General features: G+C 50.1%; 1 protein-coding gene across 11 annotated transcripts in view; it reads left to right on the forward strand.

Annotated features, from left to right (window-relative positions):
• DEPDC5 (DEP domain containing 5, GATOR1 subcomplex subunit) overlaps nt 1–23942 on the forward strand; it is a 153328-nt gene that overhangs the window by 110087 nt on the left and 19299 nt on the right. For 9 of the 11 annotated variants that reach the window (XR_011385158.1, XR_011385159.1, XM_051826702.2 and 6 more), the window contains 5 exons: nt 14843–14997; nt 18464–18541; nt 19163–19295; nt 21652–21760; nt 23650–23877. Coding sequence is in view for 9 of the 11 variants with exons in the window: in XM_051826702.2 (XP_051682662.2) it covers nt 14843–14997; nt 18464–18541; nt 19163–19295; nt 21652–21760; nt 23650–23877 (703 nt within the window). In the remaining 2 variants the exon portion in view is untranslated. Of the gene's footprint in view, nt 1–14842; nt 14998–18463; nt 18542–19162; nt 19296–21623; nt 21761–23649; nt 23878–23942 lie in introns of those variants that run through there. The other 2 variants (XM_051826704.2, XM_051826707.2) reach the window with 2 other exon arrangements.

Below are 23942 nucleotides of genomic sequence, written 5' to 3' on the forward strand. Positions count from 1 at the left end.
AGTGGTGAAGAACAGCAAGCATTTATTAGCAGCCACGCACCACGTCATAGGCTAATGGTGTGCGACCCTGGGCAGCTCACTTAGCCCCTGGGTTCGTTCAACTCATTTGTCAAATAAAGGGTTTGGAACAGATCTCCGAAGGCCTCCCAAGCCTTCTTCACTTAGTATGTGCAGCCACATGAATTATCATCCTATTTCATCCTTACAACATAACTTAAGAGTTCAAAGTTTGCTCCCAATTTTACAAGTAGAAAAATTAAGGGGGAAAGAAGTTGTGCTTTATACCATTTGGACTGCAGTGGGAATTTAGGTCCAGGATTCCCAGGCTGGATTCTCGACCTGCTCTGTAATTAGCATTAGTAATTACTGTTTTGATAGATCCTAGGTGAAGAGAAACAGGGCTCCCCGCCCTTCACTGAGGCCTGTAGGTAGTATACGAAGTTGAGTTAGTTACAGAGAACCTGTTAGAGAATCTTAAACAGTCAGACAGACTAATGCAGAGTGGGTGGGGCAGGGTAGGGAGCATGGGACTTGGGAGAAAACCAGCATTTGCTGAGAACCCACTCCGTCAGCTGCTGCCCAAGTTTTCACAACCACCTATAATGTGGAGGCATCATTACCCCATTTTCCAGATGAGGGAACTGAGATCGGAAGACATTAGCTGGTCAGCAGGCACTCAGCTAGGGAGTGACCGAACTCCTCCGCCATCCAGCCCCCTGTGTCAGGGGCAGGTGAGGATTTGGTTAACGTTGGGGTCCTCCCTTTCTTAGGAGACCAGAGCTTGCCATGGCTGTGTGTGCCAGTCTTTGGATGGCTCACCTGCGTCTTCACAGTAAGCAGTGTGGCCCAGGGCAAATCCCCGTCGGGATCTCTGAATCATGTGTTAGAGGCATATACTGTGTCTTTGTTTTGTTTTTATTTTTGTTTTGTTTTTGTAAAGATTTATTTTATTTTATTTGAAAGAGTTACAGAGAGAGGTAGAGACATAGAGAGAGATGTCTTCCATCTGCTAGTTCACTCCCCAAATGGCCTCAACATCTAGAGCCGTGCAGACCTGAAGCCAGGAGCCAGAAACTTCGAGTCTCCCATGTGGGTGCAGGGGCTCAAGGACTTGGGTCATCCTTCACTGCTTTCCCAGGTTGTAGCAGAGAGCTGGATCGGAAGTGGAACAGCTGGGACTTGAACCGGTGCCCATATGGGATGCTGGCGCTGCAGGCCGGGGCTTTAACCCACTGCACCATAGCACTGGCCCTCGTATCTTTGTTTTAAAATAGACTTAGCTGATCCTTCCACTCCTTTATTTTCCGAGAGGCACTCTTGTGAACAGTTTGGGACTTGGATTCGAATTTAACACAAGAATTATCAGCAGAGCTAGAGGAGAGTTGTCTACCAAATCCTATAACATAGTAATGCACTCATGTGATGGAATTTGCCGGGGGAGCAAAAGTGGATGAGTTCCCACAATTGAGATTAAAAATAAAGATCAGACTTATGAAAGCCACAAACTGAGATCAGGTTCAGGGGAGGGATGAAGTTTTCATTCCCCACTAGATGTGTTATTAAAAAGACGTGTACTCAAAGTTAAATTGTACTTTCTCTCCTTTTGTTTATGTTTGTTTTGATTATTGTGGCATAATAACATAAAATTTGCTTTATTTTCTAATATGCAGTGTAGAATTGGGGAGAAAGCTCATTGAGTTGGAAGGCTATTTTCTTTAAAAAAAAATTTATTTATTTGAAAGGCAGAATTACAGAGAGGTAGAGGTAGAGAGAGAGAATCTTCCATCTGCTGGTTCATTCCCCAAATGGTCACAATGGCCGGAGCTGGGCTGATCCAAAACCAGGAGCCAGGAGCTTCTTCTGGGTCTCCTATGCAGGTGCAGGGGACCAAGGACTTGGGCCATCCTCCACTGCTTCCCAGGCCATAGCCGAGAGCTGGATTGGAAGTGGAGCAGCTGGGTCTTGAAGTGGCACCCATATGGGGTGCCAGCACTGCAGGCAGCAGCTTTACCTGCTACACCACAGCACTGGCCCCCAGAAGGCTACTTTCAAATCTTGGCATCAGCACCGTACAGGGAGCTGTTTCCTCATTTATAAAAATAAATGGGCTGGCGCCGCGGCTCAGTAGGCTAATCCTCCGCCTTGCGGCACCGGCACACCGGGTTCTAGTCCCGGTTGGGGCGCTGGATCCTGTCCCGGTTGCCCCTCTTCCAGGCCAGCTCTCTGCTGTGGCCAGGGAGTGCAGTGGAGGATGGCCCAAGTCCTTGGGCCCTGCACCCCATGGGAGACCAGGATAAGTACCTGGCTCCTGCCATCGGATCAGCGTGGTGCGCCGGCCGCGGCGGCCATTGGAGGGTGAACCAACGGCAAAAGGAAGACCTTTTTCTCTGTCTCTCTCACTGTCCACTCTGCCTGTCAAAAAAATTTAAAAAAAATAAAATAAAATAAAATTACCTCATAAACTAGTTTTCAGGATTGGAAATCATACACAATTCTCAACAAATTTCAAGGGACTGAAATCAAAGCTATTAAGTTGCATTTCAATGATGAAAAAGTAACTAGAAAGCCTTTCTCTCTTTTTTTTCCTGGCTTTTTTTTTTTTTTTTTTTTTTTTTTTTTTGACAGGCAGAGTAGACAGCAAGAGAGAGAGAAAGAGACAGAGAGAAAGGTCTTCCTTTACCATTGGTTCACCCTCCAATGGCCGCTGCGGCCAGCTCGCTGCAGCCAGCACACTGCACTGATCCAAAGCCAGGAGCCAGGTGCTTCTCCTGGTCTCCCATGGGGTGCAGGGCCCAAGCATTTGGTCCATCCTCCACTGCACTCCCTGGCCACAGCAGAGAGCTGGCCTGGAAGAGCGGCAACCGGGACTAGAACCTGGTGTGCCGGTGCCGCAGGCGGAGGATTAGCCTATTGAGCCGCGGCGCCGGCTAGAAAACCTTTCTATATGAGGAGGACTTCCAAAAGTTAATGTTAATAGAATTAAAAGTATGACATTATTTTGGTTCCAAAAATGTTTTGAAATCCATGCGTCGTTTTTTGTTATAATGTACATTTTCCATGTATTATGAAGAAAATTTGCAGCAAAATAATAAATTCATGCTTCTCCTCTCCCCGTTCCCTTCACCCTCTTCCCCTTCTCTCCTTCCCCCACTCCTTCTGAGAAGAACTTCCATCTGCCCCTTTACTTCCCACGTGCCCACAATGGCTGGGACCAGGCCGGGGCTGATGTTGGGAGCTGGAAACTCAGCCCAGGTCTCCCAGGGGGGTGGCAGGGACCCAGCTACTTGAGCCGTCACCTGCTGCCTCCCAGGGTCTGCCTGGGTATGAAGCTGTCTGGGAGTGGAGCTGGAACACAAACCCGCCAGGTCAAACGCCTGCCCCTGAACTCATACTTCTAATTCCGTGCTTCCACAGCCTTTTGGAAGTACCCTCACGTTTGGAAACTCAGTAGCACTCTTCTAAAGCTTACATGCAGCACGAATGAGATACGTGAGCGACTGGCCTGGAGCTTGGTGTGCAGCGGGTACACAGTGGAAACCAGCCGTGATTAGGATTAATATGACCATGATGCCAGGCTGTGATGTCTGTTTACGAGGGATCTGTGTATCAGTGCCTGTTCCCTCTCCCTGCTACCTGTTCTGTCCACCCTACTCCAGGACGAGAAAGTGCCAGGCCGTGTGGTGAGCTCCTAGGAGAAAGGGGCCAAATGTGAAAAGGCTGTCAGAGAGTGTGGGCTCTGGCACCCGGCCACCTGTCAGTCCATAGGTGATTGTGAACTCAGTAGCAACTGCACCAGCCTCTCCCAGCCTTGGGTTTCACATCATTAGAATGGGACCAATAGCCGCGTGCCCCTTACAAGCTTATTGTGAGAGTAAAATGGGTCGAAGCCTCTTTGTGGTTAGCTCAGACCCTGGGAGAGTGATGCTCCACGTGTACCTCTGTGTGTGGGTGACGGAGGTAGTAGAGGGGCAGAGACGGGAGGACAGGTGTACAAACTAGTGAATGAGCTTGAGCGGGCTGTCAGCTGTCTTCTTTCGAGTGTGCGTGTGACAATGGGTATGGACTAGAAGACATCTCCTACCACTTCCGGCCCTGCCGTTCTGGGATGACCCACCTGAGCCTCCGAAGGTGCCTAATTCCTCCAGCTCTGCCTGAGTCACAAGGGTGTTGCCTGTGGTTTCTCTCCAGAACAATTCTTAAGTGAGAAGAGGTTCTTGTTGTCCAAGGGGAGGGCATATCAGCCTTGACTCTGATTCTGCTAAGCCAAGGAAGTAGCTGTAAAATGAAAACAGACAGCCGTGCCTAAAGGGCTCCGGGTCTTGGAGCTATGCACCAGTCTTGGAACATGGTCCATTGTGCTACATCCGATTCATCATCCTGACGGTAATGAATGTGTCATTCTCTATCTGGTATCAAGAGCAGAGGTACACTTCCTCTCTGTATCCTGTCCTCTGGGGACTAACTTTTATCATCGCAAACTAAGAATTTAAAGGGCATGAGAAAACACTTGATAGTGAGGCCTTGCCCGGAAGTCAGCCTCATGATGGCTTCTTCCCACTGCTGGGAGCCTGCAGGGACATGCTGGCCAGGATAGGCCCCTGCGCATGAGGCAGGAGCCAGTGTTGGGTTCTCTCTGGTCCCCCTGCCCCCCAGGTCCCCAGCAGTGACTCTCATAAGGAGGCCTAGCTCTCAGCACCCTAGCCCTTGATGGTCAGCGTCGTCTCTTCTCCACTCCCATCTCCATTGCCACACCCCCAGTTCAAGTGACCGTTTCGCATCTGGACCCTGCGTAGTGTCCCTGTCGCCATCCTGGCCCTCTCCAATCTGTTTTCCCCACCCCTGCCTCTAGTGTCACCTCTTTTTTTTGTTGTTGTTGTTAATTTACGTATTTGTTTGAAAGGCAGAGTGACAGGGAGAGAGAGAGAGAATGAGAGCGCAAGTGCTCATCCAACTGCTGGTTTACTCCAGCAGGGCTGGCCAGGTGGTAGCTAGGAACTGGGAGCTCTGCAGGGGGTCTCCCACATGATTGGTAGGGAGCCACGCACTTGGGGTCATCTTTCTCTGCCTTCCCAGGCTCATTAATAGGAAGCTGGATTGGAAGCAGAGCATCCAGGACTCCAGTATGCAGTATTGACGTTGCAAATGTTGGTTTAACCCACTGCACCACAACACTGATCCCCAGTGAATTTCAATTGTGCCAGCCCTGATTAAAGCCTTCCATGGCTTTCTTTCCTTTAGGATAAAGACTGAAATCCTTCCGTGACCTAAGAACTCCTGCCTCACTGAGGCCCCGCCTTCCTCTCTGGCTTCACCTTGTACCTCATCCTCATCCTCATCCTCGTCTTCACCCTCAGGCTCCAGCAGCTGCTGTAGGCGCTAAGTTTCTTCCTGCTGCCATGCCTTGGCACACAGTATTCCTCTGAGCTGTTCTCTCTGTGTCTGGCTAATTCTTGGTTATCTAACCGTGTGCCATGTCCTGGACTTGCGTAGCCCCAGGGCCTCTTTCTCCAGCACTTTCTCAGAGTTCCACTCTGTGTTTGTTACAACTGGGATCTTGTGTACACTCCTCTTTCCCCACCGGAATGTAAGCTCTGAGAGAGTGGCTGCCATGTCTGTCATGTGCACTTGTTTGTTGTTTGTTTGAAAGGCAGAGACACAGAGGCAGAGAGAGAGACACACAGATGCTCCATCCACTGGTTCACTCCCCAGATGGCTGCAACAGCTGGGGCTGAGCCAGGCCAAAGCTAGGAGCCAGGGGCTTCATCCAGGTCTTCCATGTGGGAGCAGGAGTTGAAGTACTTGGGCCGTCTTCTGCTGCTTTCCCAGGCCTATTAGGAGGGAGCTAGATTGGTAGTGGAGCAGCCAGGACTTGAACCAATGCCATCTTTACCCTCTACACCACAGCGCTGGCCCCTCATGTGTACATTTTAATTAATGAACTAATTTGAAAGCAAAGAAGACAGATAGATTCTCCATTTGCTGGTCCCCTCCCCAAATGGCCACAAAAACCGAGGCTGGGCCTGGCTGAGGCCAAGAGCTGGGAGTTCAAGCTCAGTCTCCCACATTTAAGGGCAGAAACCCAAGTGCTTGAGTCATTCATCATCTGTTGCCTCCCAGGGTGTGCGTTAGCAAGACACTGGGCTCTGAAGAAGCAGAGCCGGTACTTAAGCCCAGACAAGATGGGATGCTGGTGTCCCAAGTGACATCGTGACTGTTGTGCCACACACCTGCCCCTCATGTGCCTTGTTGGTTCCTCAAATCCAAGCCCAGCCCCAGGCATATAAGAGGTATCTGATACTCCCTCTGAGATACTGGTGGGGAAGACAGAAACCAAAAATTTATTTTAAAATCTTTAAAATTTGTATTTATTTCAAAAGCAGAGAGATCTTTCATCCACTGGTTCAGTCTCCAAATGCCTGCAACAGTTGGGACCAGGTCATGCTGAAGACAAGAGCTGGGAACTCAGGTCTCCCCTGTGGGTGTCAGGGATGCAAGTGCACGGCCTGCTCCAGGGTACACATTGGCAGGGAGCTGGGCCATGACTCGAACGTCAGCACCCTGACACGGGATGTGGGCATTCAAGCAGTGGCTTAGCGGCTGCACCAAACTCCTTTCCCACAAAAGCTAATTTTAAAGAACAGAAGCCTTCGCCATCCCTGTCGATCATTTCTACCAAAACCTGAAATCAGACTCAGGCTTGGAGCCCTACTTCAGTTTAACCTGTGTGGGAGGGGAGGGGTGGAGATGACTCACAGTCCCAGACGTGTCCCCTGTGGTGGCCCCAGGGTGTTTTGGGGCCACCCCTGCTAGGGCAGCGGTTTGTAGCATGCTCATGGGGTCATGGAGGGAGTTTTCTGGGGCAGTCTGGGCAATGCTCTTTTCCCTCTGCTGTTTTCTTTCTCTGGGAGATGTGAATAAACAAATGGCTCCTATGCCCAGACCCCTGGGATCCACTGACCACCCCTTGCCCTCACCCAAACCTCCCACTGCCACTCCGTCTCTTATCAGAAGTCCCCATGCAAGACTTCGGCGGGTGGGAGGGCAGTTGGCCTGAAAGGACATTCAGTGTGGTCACAAATATCCTCAAAACATGTTTGACTTTGCTGCATTTTCTAAATTTTTGGATTGATTGAAAATACTTTAAAAAATCTGGAGATTTCATACAGAAATCACATCGTTGTTTCTGTCTTACATTGTAAAACTATCTAGACACCGGGCTCTGGGTTCGTTTCTGGTAATAGTCATGTAGCCTCAGAGCAGCTTTCGTCCTTTTCCCTTTCCTTTCTGTAACCCTCGGCCAGATGCGCCCAGAGCCCAGAGCCCCTGTACGCATTTGTCTGGCACCCTCTGCCCTGCAGTAGTGCTGTACTGTAGCCGTTTCTGCAGTGTTGGAATGTTCTGGATCTGCACTGAACAGCACAGTAGTCCCCAGTCCCACCCTGGCTGTGGAGCTTTTGAATGTGTGGCTGAGGACCTGATTTCTTACATCTTAATTTATATTTAAATAGCCACGTAGAGCTAGTAGCCACTGCATTGGACGGCACAACTCCAGACATTAAAAATGTCATGGCTGGAGGCTGGGGTTGTTGCATAGTGGGCTAACCTGTCGCCTGTGACGCAAGCATCCCATATGGGCACCTGGCTGTTCAAGTCCGAGCTGTTCCACTTCCAGCTCCCTTTTAATGCACCTGGGAAAGCAATGGAAGATGGCCCAAGTGTTTGGGACCCTGTCACCTACGTTGAGACCTGGATGAAGCTCCTGGCTTTTGGCATCAACCTGGCCCAGCCCTGGCTATTGCGATCATTTGGGGGAGTGAACCAGCAAAAAGATTTCTCTTTCTCTCTGTGTCTCCGTAATTCTGCCTTTCAGGGAAATAAAATAAATCTTTTTTAAGAAGTCAATGTTAGACCAAAATGTACTTGGAATATAATTCCACACTTCTACCCTTCTTTTTTCTTTCTTGAATTCTCTCTTCTATTTATTTTATCTTGCTTTTTAAAACGTTTTGTTTATTTTATATATTTGGAAAGCAGAGAGAGACACACACAGATCTCCTGTGTTCCCATTTACTCCCCAAATAGCTGCAACAGCCAGGAGCCTGGGACTTGATTCAGGCCTCCCATGTGGGTGGCAGGAACTCAAGTTCTTGAGCCCTCACCTGCTGTCTCCCAGCATGCACAAGAGCAGGAAGCTGGAGCTGGAAGCAGAGCTGGGACTAGGGGATGAGGCTGTCCCAGGCGAAGTCTTGACCACTGCGCCAGGCGCCTGCTCCCTATTTATTATGTCTGTTTCTTTGGAGTGATGTGAGATCTGAAAATACAAATAACCATTCACAGACAGGAGTTAGGGTGGAGGTGTGGAGGAAGGAGGCTGCACCTGCGGGGGAAATTCAGTTCAGCTGAGATAGCGAAAGCCAAGCACCTGGCGAGTGTAGGCAGTGCCAAGTGCTGTGGGAGACAAGCGTGACGAATAAACCACTTACGAATATCCTTTATTTAGTGTCTGCCTTCCCCTCCCACCCGCAGATGGTAAGCTCCATGAGGGCAGAGAGGAGGTGTTGGTTTGGGATGACAGTCCCCTTCCCTGACAATATAAACCTCGGAGAACATGCAGGTTGTGCCGGCGTGTGGGAGCGACTCTCCAGCTCTCCTGCCCTACGAGCTGTTTTCCATTCTGCCATGGGTCCTTTTATGATACCCCTGTCTGCCCCAAAGGAGGGAGGTGGCCGGAAAGCAGCAGCAACACCTGGGCCGTTTGCCTCTCAGGTGCAGGAAGCAGAGCATCATCTCTGGCAGCCTCCAGGCACAGCTGGGGAGCGGGGCTGGCAGATCTGGCTGCCTCCTGGTGGCTCATCATCCCCCAGTCTGAGACAGTGGGGCTGTGACATGTGCGTGGGATGGGGGATCCAGGGCTCCTTCCCCAAGGGCACTGGATATTGGTGCTGCTACTGAAGGTTTTCTTTTTCTGTTTAGTTTTTTTTTTTATTATTTTTTAAAGATTTATTTATGTTTTTAATTGCAGAGTGACAGAAAGAGTGGGAGAGATCTTCCATCCCTTGGTTCACTCCTCAAAGGCCTATGACAGTCAGGGTTGAACCAGGCCAAAGATATGAGCTGTGAAGGGATCTGGGTCTCCCACATGGGTGGCAGGGACCCAACTACTTGAGCCATCACCTACTGGCTCCCTGCTGCATTAGCAGGAAGCTGGGTTGGAGGTGGGACTAGAACTGGCACTCCGGTAGCATATGTGGGTATCACAAGTGGCAGCTTATTCTGTGCCACAGTGCTCACTCCTGAAGAGTGTGTGTGTGTGTGTGTGTGTGTGCGCGCGTGGTAAACACCAGACTTCATTTAGATCTCACCACTTTTTCTGTTAGCATACTTTTCTGTTCCAGAAGCCAACCCAGGTCACCACCTTGCGTTTAGTTGTCATATCTCCTCCGGTCTCTTCTGTTCTGTGACTGTTTCTTGGTCTTTTCTTGATTTTTTATAACCTTGACAGCCTTTTTTTTTTTTTTAAAGCGGGGGTGGGCTTTTTTTTTAAAGGGTGCTGTGATGTAGTGCCACCTGCAGTGCCAGCCTCCCATATGGGCGCCGGTTCGAGTCCCAGCTGATCCACTTCCGACCCAGCTCTCTGCTATAGCCTGGGAAAGCAGTAGAAGATTGCCCAAGTCCTTGGGCTCCTGTACCCACATGGGAGACCCAGAGGAGGCTCCTGGCTCCTGGCTTCAGATGGGTGCCACTCCAGCCGTTGGCAGCCATCTGCGGAGTGAATCATTGGTTGGAAGACTTCTCTCTCTCTGCCTCTGCCTCTTGTAACTCTGCCTTTCAAATAAATAAATAAATCTTTTAAAAAATAAAATTAAAATTAAAAAGATTTATTTATTTGAACGTCAGAGTTACAGAGGGAGAGAGAAACACATAGAGAGATCTTTCATGTGCTGCTTCACTCCGCAAATGGCTTGGGGTAGCCCAAGCCGAATCCAGGAGCCAGGACCTTTATTCTGGTCTCCCATGTGGATGCAGGGGCCCAAGCACTTGGGCCTTCTCTCACTGCTTTCCCAGGTGCATTAGTAAGGAGCTGGACCTGAAGTAGAGCAGCTGGGACTCAATCTGGTGCCCATGTGGGATGCTGGTGCTGCAGGTAGAGGCTTAACCTGCTGTGCCACAGCCCTGGTCCTGACCTTGACAACCCTGAAGGGTCAACGTGGCCAGGTATTCAGTAGAATGTCCCCAAACCTGAGTTTATCTGTTTCTTCCTTATAATTAGACTGGAGTTTTGAATTTTTAAAATTATTCAAGGGTACATCAAAAAGTTTAAGAAAGAGTGAAATTAAAAGATAAATTTTTTTACTGCAAAAAAATTTTTGGAATTGCGTATAAGAGGGGTCTTCAGAAAGTTCGTGAAGGAGCAGATGTTCAGCCTAGTGGTTAAGATGTCCGTGTTTCCCAGCAGAGTGCCTGAGTTTGATTCCCAGCTCCTGCACCTGACTCCAGCTTCCTGCCAGTGCAGTGATAGCACAAGTAACTGGGTTCCTGCCACTCTTGCAGGAGACCTGGATTGTGTTCCCAGCTCCTGGCTAACAGCCTAACCCCTGCCACTGTAGGCATTTGGAGAGTGAACCGGCAGACTGGAGCTCTATTTGTCTCTCTGTGTGAAACAAACAAAAGTTCATGGAAAAGTAATGTATTATGAAAAACCTTTATATGAATTTCAAGTTTTGTTTGCTCCCTATCCTCTGTCACTCTACATTTCAAATAAATAAAGCTAATCTTAGAAAAGAGAGAGAATGAACAAATGCCTTTCTGTGCAGCCTCCTGAAAGGCAGAATTTGGGTGACCTAGAGGAGGGGTCAGGCACCATGGGGAAGACATGCCCCACTATTTGATTTTGTAAAATAAAGTTTTATTGAAACAAAGCCATGCCCATTCATTTATGTATTGTTTATGGCAGCTTTGGTGCTTTCCTGTAGAGTTGAGTAGTTGCGATAAAGACCAGATAGCACACACAAAACCTAAAATGTCTACTACCTGATCCTTTAGAGAGAATGTGATTTAGAAGCTAGCTCCGTAATACCCCTATCAGAAAGCAAGCCAACCTGCAAGTGACTAAGGTTGGGGCAGCATCTCCAGATTGGGCTGGTAGATCAGTTCTCAGGGTGCAGTAGGTGAGAGAGAACCACACCACCAGGGCCTGGCAGGCAGGGCCTGTGAGCCAGTCCTAGTGTGTGTTAAGAGCTGGATCTAGTCTTCCTCAGCTAGCTTGTTCTGTCTTAGTTTTAGGGCATGGTACCTGGTGTTTTTGTTTTGTTTTTGTTTTTGTTTTTGTTTTGACAGGCAGAGTGGATAGTGAGAGAGAGAGAAAGGTCTTCCTTTTGCCGTTGGTTCACCCTCCAGTGGCCACCACAACCGGCGAGCTAGGGCCAGCGCACCTCGCTGACCTGAAGGCAGGAGCCAGGTGCTTATCCTGGTCTCCTATGGGGTGCAGGGCCCAAGCACTTGGGCCATCCTCCACTGCACTCCCAGGCCATAGCAGAGAGCTGGACTGGAAGAGGGGCAACCAGGACAGAATCCAGCGCCCCGACCAGGACTAGAACCCGGTGTGCTGGCGCCGCTAGGCGGAGGATTAGCCTGTTGAGCTGCAACGCTGGCCGGTACCTGTTCTTAATCCTTGCTGGGTAGAGGCAGATGGTGACTGGTAATTGCAAGCTGCCTTTTGCTGCATTGTCTATGTATTTATGGTGCCAGCAAAGCTTGCATGGTCCTTTTTATTTTAAAGATTTGTTTATTGACTTATTTATTTGAGAGGCAGTGTTACATACAGAGGGAGAGAACAGAGACAATGATCTTCCATCTGCTGATTCACTCCCAAAATGGCCACTCCCAAAATAGCCGGAGCTGGACTAATCTAAAACCAGGAACCAGGAGCTTCTTCTGGTCTCCCCTGTGGGTGCAGGGGTCCAAGCACTTGGGCCATCTTCCATTGCCTTCCCAGGCCATAAGCAGAGAGCTGGACCAGAAGAAGAGCTGCTGGGACATGAACTGGCGCCCATATGGGATGCTGATGCCACAGGCGGAGGCTTAGCCTACTACACCACAGCACCAGCACCACTATGTGGTCCTTTAAAAGAAAAAAGATTTATTTATTTGTTTGCAAGGAAGAGTTACAGCAAGAGAGAGAGAGAGAGAGACAGAGGGAGAAATCTTACATCCACTGGTTTACTTTCCAAATAGCCACCATGGCCTGGGCTGGGCCAGACTGAAACCAGGAGCCTGGAACTCCATCTGGGTCTCCCACATGGATGCCACAGGCCCAAACACTTGGGCCATCTTCTGCTGCTTTCCCAGGTGCCTTAGCAGGTAGCTGGATCAGAAATGGAGCAGCCGGGACTTGAATTGGCACTCATATGGGATGCTGGCATTGCAGGTGGTGACTTAACCCATCAGCCCAGGCGGGCGTGCATCTAATGCCAGCTCTGTGGTCTTTTGTTTGCAAACCATTGAGCCTGCCATAGAAGACTACAAGGTTAATTTCAGAACCAGAGCCAGCTTTAACCCCCAAAGGATATTTTGATAATAGCTAGAAACATTTAAAAAATATTTTTTAGTTATTTGAAAGGCAGCATTGGGGTATGGGGGAGGGTAGGGGGATGTCTTCCATCTGCTGGTTCACTCCCCAGATGGCCACAACGGCCAGGGCTATGCCATTCTGAAGCTAGGAGCCTAGAGCTTCTGGGCCTCCTCCCAGGAACCCAAGCACTTGGGCCATCCTGTGCTGTTTTCCCAGGTGCACTAGCAGGGAACTGGAATTTAAGTGAAGCAGCCAAGACTCAAACGGACAGCCATATAGGATGCTGGAGTCTCAGGCGGCGGCTTTACTCACTATGCTATGATGCCAGCCCCTGGGAAATTTTTTTTTGTTCATGACTGGGAGAGGGGGTTGATTGGTGGAGTGTTACTGGCACCTAGTAGGTAACAAAAAAATTATTGACCCCAAAAGACAGTAGTGCCAGGGTTGAGAAGCCCTGTTTTTAAAAGAGCAGCTTTTACGTCATTGAGCAAAATACCTGATAATATAAGGCTCCATTGTGGAAGTAGTACCCAGGAACATGAAGTTAAAGGCAACCAGGAAGAGCCTTGTATTTTTGCAGAAATGCTCTGGAAGCCTTTTTTTTTTTTTTTTTTTTTTTTTTTTTTTTTTTTTTTTTGACAGGCAGAGTGGACAGTGAGAGAGAGAGACAGAGAGAAAGGTCTTCCTTTGCCGTTGGTTCACCCTCCAATGGCCACCACGGCCGGCGCGCTGCGCTGATCCGATGGCAGGAGCCAGGTACTTATCCTGGTCTCCCATGGGGTGCAGGGCCCAAGCACTTGGGCCATCCTCCACTGCACTCCCTGGCCACTGCACAGAGCTGGCCTGGAAGAGGGGCAACCGGGACAGACTCTGGCGCCCCGACCGGGACTAGAACCCGGTGTGCCGGCGCCGCTAGGCGGAGGATTAGCCTAGTGAGCCACGGCGCGGGCCATTCTGGAAGCCTTTCTAATTCTCTGCAGATATTTTCTGTAGAAGGCAACCTTTGGTGGATGGTGCCGGGATCCGGATAACCAGGGCGTGGTCTTGCCCTACATCAGTCTTACAGGACATGAGACAGATACAACACCGTCACATGAGGCAGAGCCTGGCAGCTGCCAGCAAAAGCTCACAAAGATCCAGTGTAGGGAGGAAGACAATTCTGCTTGGGAACTGGGGCAGAGCGGGTCAGGGAGCATTTTACTAAGGGAGTGGCATTTGAAATAGCCCTTCAAGACTGATGGGTTTTTACCAGTGGGTGTATGGAGAAGGGAACCCCAGGATGGCAGGGCACATAAGATTGTACACTCAGGGTTTGATTTGGCTAGAAATGTCTGTGTGAGTGGTTTGGTTGAGATCACAGGTCAGGCAAATGTTGTGTGAGACCTTCAACATCCTTAAAGTGGTTTCGGGGTCCTTAGAGGTAGTTCACCGGGAAACTGGAAAGATTGTGGAGTATCTGGAAGATGCAAGTGGAGGTGGCTCACAGGAAGGGGTTTGGGGGGAGGAGATGCTGCAGTCAGGGAAGCAGTTAGGCCGTTCCAGCTCTTTTTGGTCGGAGGAGGTCCAGGCAGGACTCGAAGATGCACATGAGCCTACAGAGGCAGACCCCAGAAAGAGGCCTCTCTGAGATGCACAGTTGGAGAAGGGAACTGTCAGATGCCCTTAGCGACTGAACCTGGGCAGTCACTGGGAAGACTGATGGGGCCACTGACCAGTATAGGAAAGGAGGGGTTGGGGCAGAAGAGGGTGAGTCATGGGAGATGGAGGATGCCCGTTGTGATGCTCACCCATTAGTCTCTCAACGCCTTCTCTCCCTCCTCCCAGTCTCCCGAGGAAAGATTCTGACATCTCTGCTCTTTCTGAGGAGTGTCCTCTAGCCTGAATCTTGTGGCCTGAGTCAGGTGCTGAGAAAGTTTCTTTGGCCCTGGGGATCTGCTGTGAGCGATGGTCTCCCAGCTGCCTTGGTGTGGAGTGTGGGGCTCCCCAGTTGCTCTGACAGCACCCACAAAGCTGGACGAGGTCTCTGGTCTTCCTTGGCTCATCTCCCAGCAACGAGGGGGACTGGGAATGAGAGGAATGGAACAGGTCATGCTTGGAAGTCTCTTTCAAGATCAAGGTGGGTTTTTTTGGGTGGAGGGAGGTGGTAGTGGTGTTTATTTGTATTGACTGATGGCAAATACTTGTTGACCAAATGAACCAGTGCAGCTTGTGTACCATGTTTCCCTGTTGACTATTCTTGGGTCTGAGTATTAATTTTTAAATCTCCTACAGGTATCTTTGGACCAAACAGCCCCTCCCGTGTTGGATGGCACCAGTTTGGGGATAACCATGGGCCAGTCTGTGGACAGAGGCAACAGCCAGACCCTGGGGAACGCACAGAATGTCGGGGAACAGGGCTTCCCCTCCACCAACTCCAGCGACAGCAGGTGAGACTCAGAAAAGCTGAACTCGTGACCCTGGGGACTAGGGACAGTTGAACCCCACAGGCTGTAGAGGCTGCGAGTCCAGAGCCCTGGGCCAGGTTCTGACTCTGGGTGGGTCCCTGGGTGAGTCAGGCCTTATCTGCACCTAGGATGCACTAAGCTTCCCCTCCCTGCCAGCCTCACGGGGTGGCTGAAAGGGTCCCACAGAGGTGTAGAAAAGTGTCAGACACCATGCAGGTGTGCAGGGCCTTGGGAAGGGGTCCAGGCTATGTCTGTCCTGGTCTCCCTGGCGGCCATCATGGAACATCTTGCATTGGTAGCCTGCAGCCAGGATGGAAATGAATGAACAGTGACTGAGTCCCTTATTGTGGCTGGACATGCCTGTTCTATTCCTAGTCCTGTGCCTCATTCGCCTCAAGTGCCTCTGCTTTAGATTTTTTTTAATTTGTCTTTAAATATTAAAAAAAATTAACCAACATGTAATAATTGTATGTATATATGGAGTAATGCACCCCAACTTCTAATTTTTTTTTAAGATTTATTCATTTATTTGAAAGGCAAAGTTACAGAGAGGAAGGAGTGAGAGAGAGAGAGAGAGAGATCTTCCACCGGCTGGTTCACTCCCACAATGGCCACAATGCCTGGAGCTGAGCTGATACGAAGCCAAGAGCTTCTTCTGGGTCTCCCACATGGGTGCAGGGGCCCAAGGACTTGGGCCATCCTCAGCTGCTTGCCCAGGAGCATAGCATTAGCAGGGAGCTGGATTGGACTCAAACTGGCGCCTGTATAGGATGCCGGCACTACAGGCGGTGGCTTTACCCGCTATGGCACAGAACAGGCCCCCAAAATTTATTTTATTTGAAAAAGAGACAGAGGATGAGAGATACAGAGAGATAGATCTTCCATCACTGGCTCACTCCCAAATGGCTACAACAGCTGACACTGGGCCAAGCCAAAGCCAGGAGCCAGGAACTCAATCCAGGTCACCCATATGTGTGGCAGGAACCCAATTGTTTGAGCCCTCATTGCTGCCACCCATGATGCACATTAGCAGGAAGCTGGATAGAATCAGAGCCAGGACTCAAACCCGGGAACTCGGATTTGGAATGCTGGCATCCTCAGTGTCGACTTAATTGCTTCGCCAAACATCCAAGCTGTTCTTGGTCCCTCAGTGTACTGACCGAGTTGTCCTTGACTAAATGATTTGAGAATTTTTGCATCTGTTTCAGTGAGAGCGGAAAGCTGTCTGGTGTGCTCACCTGGCAGGCCCCTGTGGGCACTTAGTCAGTTTCCTTTATGTCGTAAATCTAGGCTGCTTTTAGCTGGGCATGGGGAAGGAGTGCGTCTGTCCGTTTCCCCTTTGCAACAGGTTCTCTTCTGTTTTCAGAAGAGCAGAGGAACTGGGGGATATTCAGGCTGGAACTAAGAAGACCGGAAACACCGTGGCTTCTAAAATCAGGGCAATGACCGAAAGTTACCCAGAACAGATTCTGGGCCATGGTAGAGAATTTCCCAGCAGAAGAAATTGGCATGGGGAAATCACTGCTGTTAGAGGATCTGAATTCTCTGCTGTTGAAGACATTCACTCAGACAGGGTGGATTTTGGTCCCGTCTCTGGGACTCAGTAGAGACTCAGGGATTAGAATGAAGTGCATCTTAAAGGTCTTTGAAAAAAAAAAAAAAGATTCTTATTTATTTATTTATTTGAAAGGCAGAGTTACAGAGAGAGGAAGAGAGAGAGAGGTCTTCCATCTGCTGGTTCGCTCCCCAAATGGCTGCAATGGCCAGAGCTGAGCCTATCTGAAGGCAGGAGCCAGGAGCTTCTTCCGGGTCTCCTATGTGGGTACAAGGGCCCAAGGACTTAGGCCATTTTCTACTGCTTTCCCAGGCCATAGCAGGGAGCTAAACTGGAAGAGGAGCAGCCGGTACTCAAACCAGCGCCCATATGGGTTGGCAGCACTACAGGCAGCAGCTTTACCTGCTATGTCACAGGGCTGGCCCCAGATTTTTTTTTTTTTTAAGATTTTAATTATTAATTTAGAGGTAGAGTTACAGACAGTGAGAGGGGAGACAGGAAGGTCTTCCATCCACCGGTTCATTCTCCAAATGGCTGCAATGGCTGGAGATGAGCCAATCTGAAGCCAGGAGCCATGAGCTGCTTCCAGGTCTCCTATGCGGGTACAGGGGCCCAAGGACTTGGGCCATCTTCTATTGCTTTCCCAGGCCATAGCAGAGAGCTGGATCAGAAGAGGAGCAGCTGGGACTAGAACCTATATGGGATGCCGACACTGCAGACCAGGGCTTTAACCTGCTGTAACACAGCGCCGGCCCCAAGGTCTTTATTTTCTTAGGAGAGCTGTTTTCATTGATTTGTCTGAAATGAGATATCCTTATCTGCTAGGATATGTAGCTAGGGGCTAGGTCAGGCTGAAGCCAGCAACTGGAAACTCAGTCTCAGTCTTGCACATGGGTGGCAGTGACCCAAGTACTTGAGCCATCACGAGCTGCCTCCCAGGGTGGCATGTCAGCAGGATGCTGGAATCAGGAGCAGAGACGGAGCTACACCCAGACACTCAGATACGGGTGTCCCAGGCCGCATCCTCACTGCCGTGCCAAATGCCTGTCCCTCAAGGATATTTAAAGGTTTTTTTTTCCTTAACCCTGAGATTTTAAAATGTGACAGGGCATCCTGGACCCTGCAGGCAGTCAGGAAGAGGGGAGTGAGAGGTTTAAGGAGTCTGAAGAGTTTATGGATAAGCCCCAGAACTGGCCCAAAGAGTGGGAGGGGCCACGTAGCTGCCTGAGCATTACATATGGCTCAGGGATGGTCACACCACTGAGGAAGAACTTGAGCGACAGGTGGTAGAAAGATCCGGACTTCGGATTCCGCTCCAGACCCCGACACTTCCCAGCCCTTTGGCCTTCCTTGGTTCCTGTAACCAACCTGGGCTTCAAAGGAGCTGTCATCATCCATCTTTCCGTCTGGTGGTGTCCACCATCCGGGGCTTCCTGCGTGCCAGTCCTCCACTTGCTGTAGTCCTGAGCTTCATGGCGACCATGAAGACATGGACAGCCCCATTACCATTTCCTGGGCTAGGCAGCCAAGGTCACCAAAAGCTAGAGGCCCCACGGTTATTAGCACTGACCCTGCGATTCCATCCTCTTGCTGTTAACTGTCACACCTAGGACTCTGGCCAGTGACCCCTGGGACAAAACCAGAGCCGTCTAGCGAGATGCCTTGGGAAATGGTTGGGCCTGACACATTGGGTAAATCTGCACACAAAGCCACTTTGAGTCTGGTTTCTGTTTTTGCTTTTTAACAGTATATTTTGGAAGTAGGAAATCTCCCAGGAGGTGTACCCAGGAGAATGCTGTCCAGCTCCGTAAGAGGCAGAGGGCATTCCTAACGTTTGTGTTCTTGTCTCTGTGTGTGCTCTCCGGCTGTGCCGACGGATGCCCTGTGTCATAGCTCGCAGCAGCAGGCAGCAAGCTCCTTGACCTCGTCCTCCACCCTGGCAGAGATCCTGGAAGCCATGAAGCACCCCTCGTAAGTGGCTTGTCACCTGAGCGCACGCAAGGGCAGGAGGTGCCCCAAGGCCTGTCCACCACTGTGGGACCTGGGACAAGCCGCCTGACCCCTCTGAGCCTCTGTTTGTAAAATGGAATTTTAACAAAGTGGTCAAGTCACAGAGTTGACGTCAGGACTCAGGGGTGAGGAACCTTTCTTCTGCCAAGGCCCATTAGGATATTTATAACATCATCTGCGGGCCATACACAAATAGCAGCTTAAAGATTAGCCTGCTGTAGATCTATTAAATTTCAAATCCCGCCTGTGGTCGCCGTGGCAGGGCCAGACCTTACACGGCCCATGGGCCAGACGTTCCCCACCACCCAGAAATGGAATAATCAGGTCATGTTCTTAGTGCAGTGCCTGACAAGTGTAGACATCCTGTAGGGCCAGTTCCTTCCCCCTCTGTCCCCTACAGCACCTTCATTTGTGTCCTGACATGGAAATTTCTCTGGGCCTAGTGAGCAGCATAGAGAAATTACTTTATGGGGGGGTGGGGGCGGGTGGTAATTGCTGTCTTGGGAGTCCCTTCTTTTTCATCTGCTCTTTCTATCTGTTGCCACACGCATCCTGCTCCCTGCTCCCCACACTGGAACCCAGGACAGGAGTCCAGCTGCTCTCCGAGCAGAAGGGCCTCTCGCCGTGCTGCTTCATCAGTGCCGAGGTGGTGCACTGGCTGGTGAACAACGTGGAGGGCGTCCAGACGCAGGCCATGGCCATCGACATCATGCAGGTGAGACGGCAAGGCCAGGCCCGCAGAGCTCCGTCTGCTTAGATCCCTAGGAAACCAGGGCCTGTCTCATAAGCAGTCAGGCTTCCCAGTGATGAAACCAGTAGGCTGGGGAGGAGACCTGTTTGTGTTTTGTTTTTAAAATTTGTATTTATTTTAGAGGCAGAGAGAGAGAGAGAGAGAGAGCAAGTGAGCTCTGTTGGATTCTCCTTTGGTTCACTCCCCAAATGCCCACAATGGCCAGGGTTGGGCTGGGGCTTAAGCTGGGAGCTGAGAACTAGGAACTCAGTCCCCAGTTTCTCTCAGGTGGGTGGCAGGAACCCAATTACTTGAGCCATCCGCTGCCTGTCTCCTGGGGTCTACAGCAGCAGGAGGCTGGAGTCAGGAGACGCGCCTGGGGACCAAACCCAGGGACTCCAGTGAGAGGTGTGGGTATCTTTCCTGCTTGGCCGAATGCCCACTCTGAGGATCTGTTTGTAATAAGTGCAAGTCCTGTCTGGAATTGAAGAAAGAGCACATCTCGCTTTGAAACATGCTGTACCTTGACTGTCAAATCTGGCAGGATTTATCGTCTATACCAAAATGTCCTGGGCAGAATCTGTGCCCTTTTGAACTCTGGAGAAATGTCTGGGAGAGATTTCCAGGGAGTGCCTTCCCTGGGACCTGAAGCCCTCAATTCCCTCCAGTTTGCTTTTTCCAGGTCTGAGGCTGGATTCACGGTTGTGTCTCAGAGGCCCCCGGCACCCTGCACTTACTCTGTCAGAGCCCTTAGCGCACAGAATGAAGAATCCGTCTGTGTCTCATCTGTCTCCTGCCTAGACCAGCTCTTTGGGGGTGGGACCACCTCTTACTGCTCATCTCCATACCACCGGTGTCTGGCATGTTGCTTGGCACTTACCTGGTGCTGACTGAATTTAATTACACTGCTTAGGACTGGCATTAAACAAGAGAGGAGGAGAATGAGCAAGGCAGAGCTGACTGAGCCAGTTCACGTCATCCTGTCCATAGAGAGAGCACTGCTGGAATTCAGTAATGGGTCTGAATCAGCACGCAGCCGGCACTTCTCTCTCAGGCTCTCCATGTCTGTTTTGCTTGGCCTTTCCCTGATAATTTGATGTACTTCTGTCTCCCAGAAAATGCAGTCTCCTCGTTCATGCAGTGAAATGCTACTGCAGCAGTTCAAACCAGCGTTGTGGGCTTAAAACCCAGTCTGCAGAATGATATGGTAGTATGCACTCAGTGTAAGATAACTCATGTTCTCTAAAAAGTACCTCCCAGGGACAGGCACTGGGCTCAGCAGTTAGGGCGCCACTTGAGATGCCCACATCCCATCTCGAAGTGACCGGGTTCCAGTTCTGCCTCCACTCCTGATTCTAGCTTCTGGCTGATGTATACCCTGGGGTGAGGGCGGGGCAGCGGGTGGTGGCTCAAGTGGGTCCCTGCTGCCCATGAATACCATGAGTATTCCTGGATTGAATTCCAGGATCCTGGATTTGCTCTGGCCTCTCGGCCCTGACTGTTGGGGCTACTGGGGAGTGAACCAGTGAATGGGAGCGCTGTCCCCCATCCCTGTGTCTCTCTGCCTTTCAAAGAAATATAAACGTCAGACCTCTCATTTTCTTTATCAATGTTTGTCTAGACAATCAAGTTCTTTAAAACATGCCTGAGAATAATATGTCACTAACCATGTATTTCTAGAGAGAGGAAGGGGAATGGGATTGGGAAAATCCATAGGGATTTTTTAAAATAGATCTGAAGTTTCTACAGTAATCCTCCCCTATCCACAGTGTTGATTTCCCAGTCAACCTTGCCTCCAGTCAGTCTTGGTCCAAATAGACTAATGGCAAACTCTAGAAGTAGACATTCCATGACATGACAGGAATGGGAAAAGTCATGGATATAACTTTTATTACAGTATATTATTGTAGTTGCACTGTCTCATTATTAATTATTGTTACTCTCTACCTAATTTATAAGTTACACTTGTGTATGTGTAGTGAAAATGTAGCATATATAGGGTATGTGCAGTTTCATACATCCACTGGGGGTCTTGGAATGGGTCCCCTGCAGATAAGGGGGCCTATATATAGTATGTTAACTTTTAAAAACCTGAAAGTGGTATCCCTTTGGATATCCCTTTGATATCTTTGTACTTTTCTGTATGCTTGAAATATTTGAAAGCATAATAGAATGCATTATATTTTATGACATAATTGACACCAGGCTCATTTGCATAGGGCAGCAGGTGTGTCTAATCCGGGGTGGCAGGTAGGGTTCTCCTCAGTGCCCCTGGCCCTCCCTTGGCTGCCTCTCTGGGATTTCCCTCCATAGGAATTTCAGAGTTCAATGTCTCTCCTAGAAAATGCTGGAAGAGCAGCTCATCACACACGCATCTGGGGAAGCCTGGCGGACCTTCATCTACGGCTTCTACTTCTACAAGATCGTAATGGACAAAGAGCCCGACCGAGGTCAGAGCCAGGGCACTGGCCATTACCCCCAGGGCTGGGAATTTTTTCCTGGGAACTTGCTGTATCACATGACCATGCCTTCTGCGCTCCACGGTGCGGTTGGGGTCTAAGTTGACAGATGTACCTGCTTCCCAGAGCATTTGTGTCTAATTTAAGTGAGGGGGGGCTTCTTAAGTTACAGTGTGTCCTCGGTGAGGACAGTGCAGGAAGAAGACAAACCTGAAAGATGCCAAGGGACCCGGTGTTGTGAAATCCCCACCAGCCATTCTACGGTAGCTGTTTGGAATGATGGCGCCCCCACCACCACCAGGCACAGGTGGTTCTGATATAACAGGATGGGGGCCGACCTGATTTATAGCCCCTCGCACTTGCTGGGTCTCCAGAAAGACCGTCAAGTCCTAGCAGGTTTTCCAAAGGATAGTTTAAGTATTGTCATTCCTCAGTGTCTGTGGAAATGGTTCCAAGACTCCCGAGGATGCCAAAATCCACAGGTGCGCAAGCCCCTTATATGAGATGGCATGGGGTTCTCAAAGAGCCAACACAGCTGCTCCTACCCACCCTAAATCATCGGTACATAAAACAATTCACATAACGTAAATGCTACACAAACAGTTATTACACTATATTGTTTAGGAAATAATGGCAAGGAAAAAAAGCTATTTTTTCAAATATTTTTCCATCTTCTGTTAGTTGAATCTGAGGATAGGGAACCTTTTTTTTTTCCAAAAATGAGAAAAAGTAATCCCTCTCAGTTGGAAATCACATCTGGCACATCAGAGCCAGCTCTCATAGCTCTGGGGGCACCCAGAATTCAGACGTCTCCAAGTGTGCCCAGCTCACACGGAGCCCTTGGCTGGAAGCGACTCACATCCTGCAGGCAGCTGGCTCCAGCACCTCTGGGCTGAAGGCATCATGGGGGAGAGGAAGCAGCTGGTGCCACTCCCCGTGGCCTCTTGTCCAAAGATGCGTAGAAAAAAGACCTAGGCAAACTTTTCCCCTTTAGTACATCCATTAACACCCTTGCCCTTCAGCTCAAAATTTGACCAGTAGATTACCTGTTTAGCCCTCAAGTTGAAAAGAAATATTAGTTTCATATACTCTAAAACTAGAGGCATAAATGTGAGGATAAACTATTTTGATTGAAGTAAAGCACACATACAATGAAATGGCCTATTTGAAAGTGAACAGTTCAGGGGCATTTAGTGCATTTACGGTGTTGTGCACCTGTCACCTCTATCTAGTTCCAGAGTTTTCATCACCCCTGAGAGAAACCTGTCCCAGCCCCCATTAGCAGTCACTCCTCAGCTCCTCTTCCTCTGTCCCCTGCCCCAGCAGCCACCGGTCTGCCCTCTGTCTCAGATCTACCTGTCCCGGACATTTCATCTAAATGGAATCATACAGTACAGTGGTCTTTTTTTATTTTATTATTATTATTTTTTTGCCAGGCAGAATTAGACAGTGAGAGAGAGAGAGAGAGAGAAAGGTCTTCCTTTTCCGTTGGTTCTTCCCCCAGATGGCCGCTACGGCCGGTGCACTGCGCCGTTCTGAAGCCAGGAGCCAGGTGCTTCCTCCTGGTCTCCCATGGGGTGCAGGGCCCAAGGACTTGGGCCATCCTCCACTGCCTTCCTGGGCCACAGCAGAGAGCTGGACTGGAAGAGGAGCAACCGGGACAGAATCCGGCACTGTAACCGGGACTAGAACCCGGAGTGCCGGCGCTGCAGGCGGAGGATTAGCCAAGTGAGCCACAGCGCCAGCCATGTACAGTGGTCTTGTGAGTCTGACTTTTCTGTAACTTAGCATCAGGTTCGTCCACACTGTAGCAGGTGTGTCGGGCAGAAAGTAAGCATTTGTGCTGAAAGCCCCTCCTGCTCCCCCTCTGCCTCTCGCAGTGACCATGCAGCAGCCCACCACCACCTGGCACACGGCGGGGGTGGACGACTTTGCCAGCTTCCAGCGCAAGTGGTTTGAGGTGGCCTTCGTGGCCGAAGAGCTGCTGCACTCCGAGATCCCCGCCTTCCTCCTGCCCTGGCTGCCCAGCCGGCCAGCCTCCTACGCAAGCAGGCACAGCTCCTTTAGCCGCAGCTTTGGAGGACGGAGCCAGGCAGCTGCGCTTCTAGGTAGGTGCCTGACACAGGTGACACCTGGGGACGTGCTGGTGGGTGGCTGGGGGAGGGTGGTGGCC

The sequence above is a fragment of the Oryctolagus cuniculus genome, chromosome 21, assembly GCF_964237555.1.
Source record: "Oryctolagus cuniculus chromosome 21, mOryCun1.1, whole genome shotgun sequence".
Classification (NCBI taxonomy): domain Eukaryota; kingdom Metazoa; phylum Chordata; class Mammalia; order Lagomorpha; family Leporidae; genus Oryctolagus; species Oryctolagus cuniculus.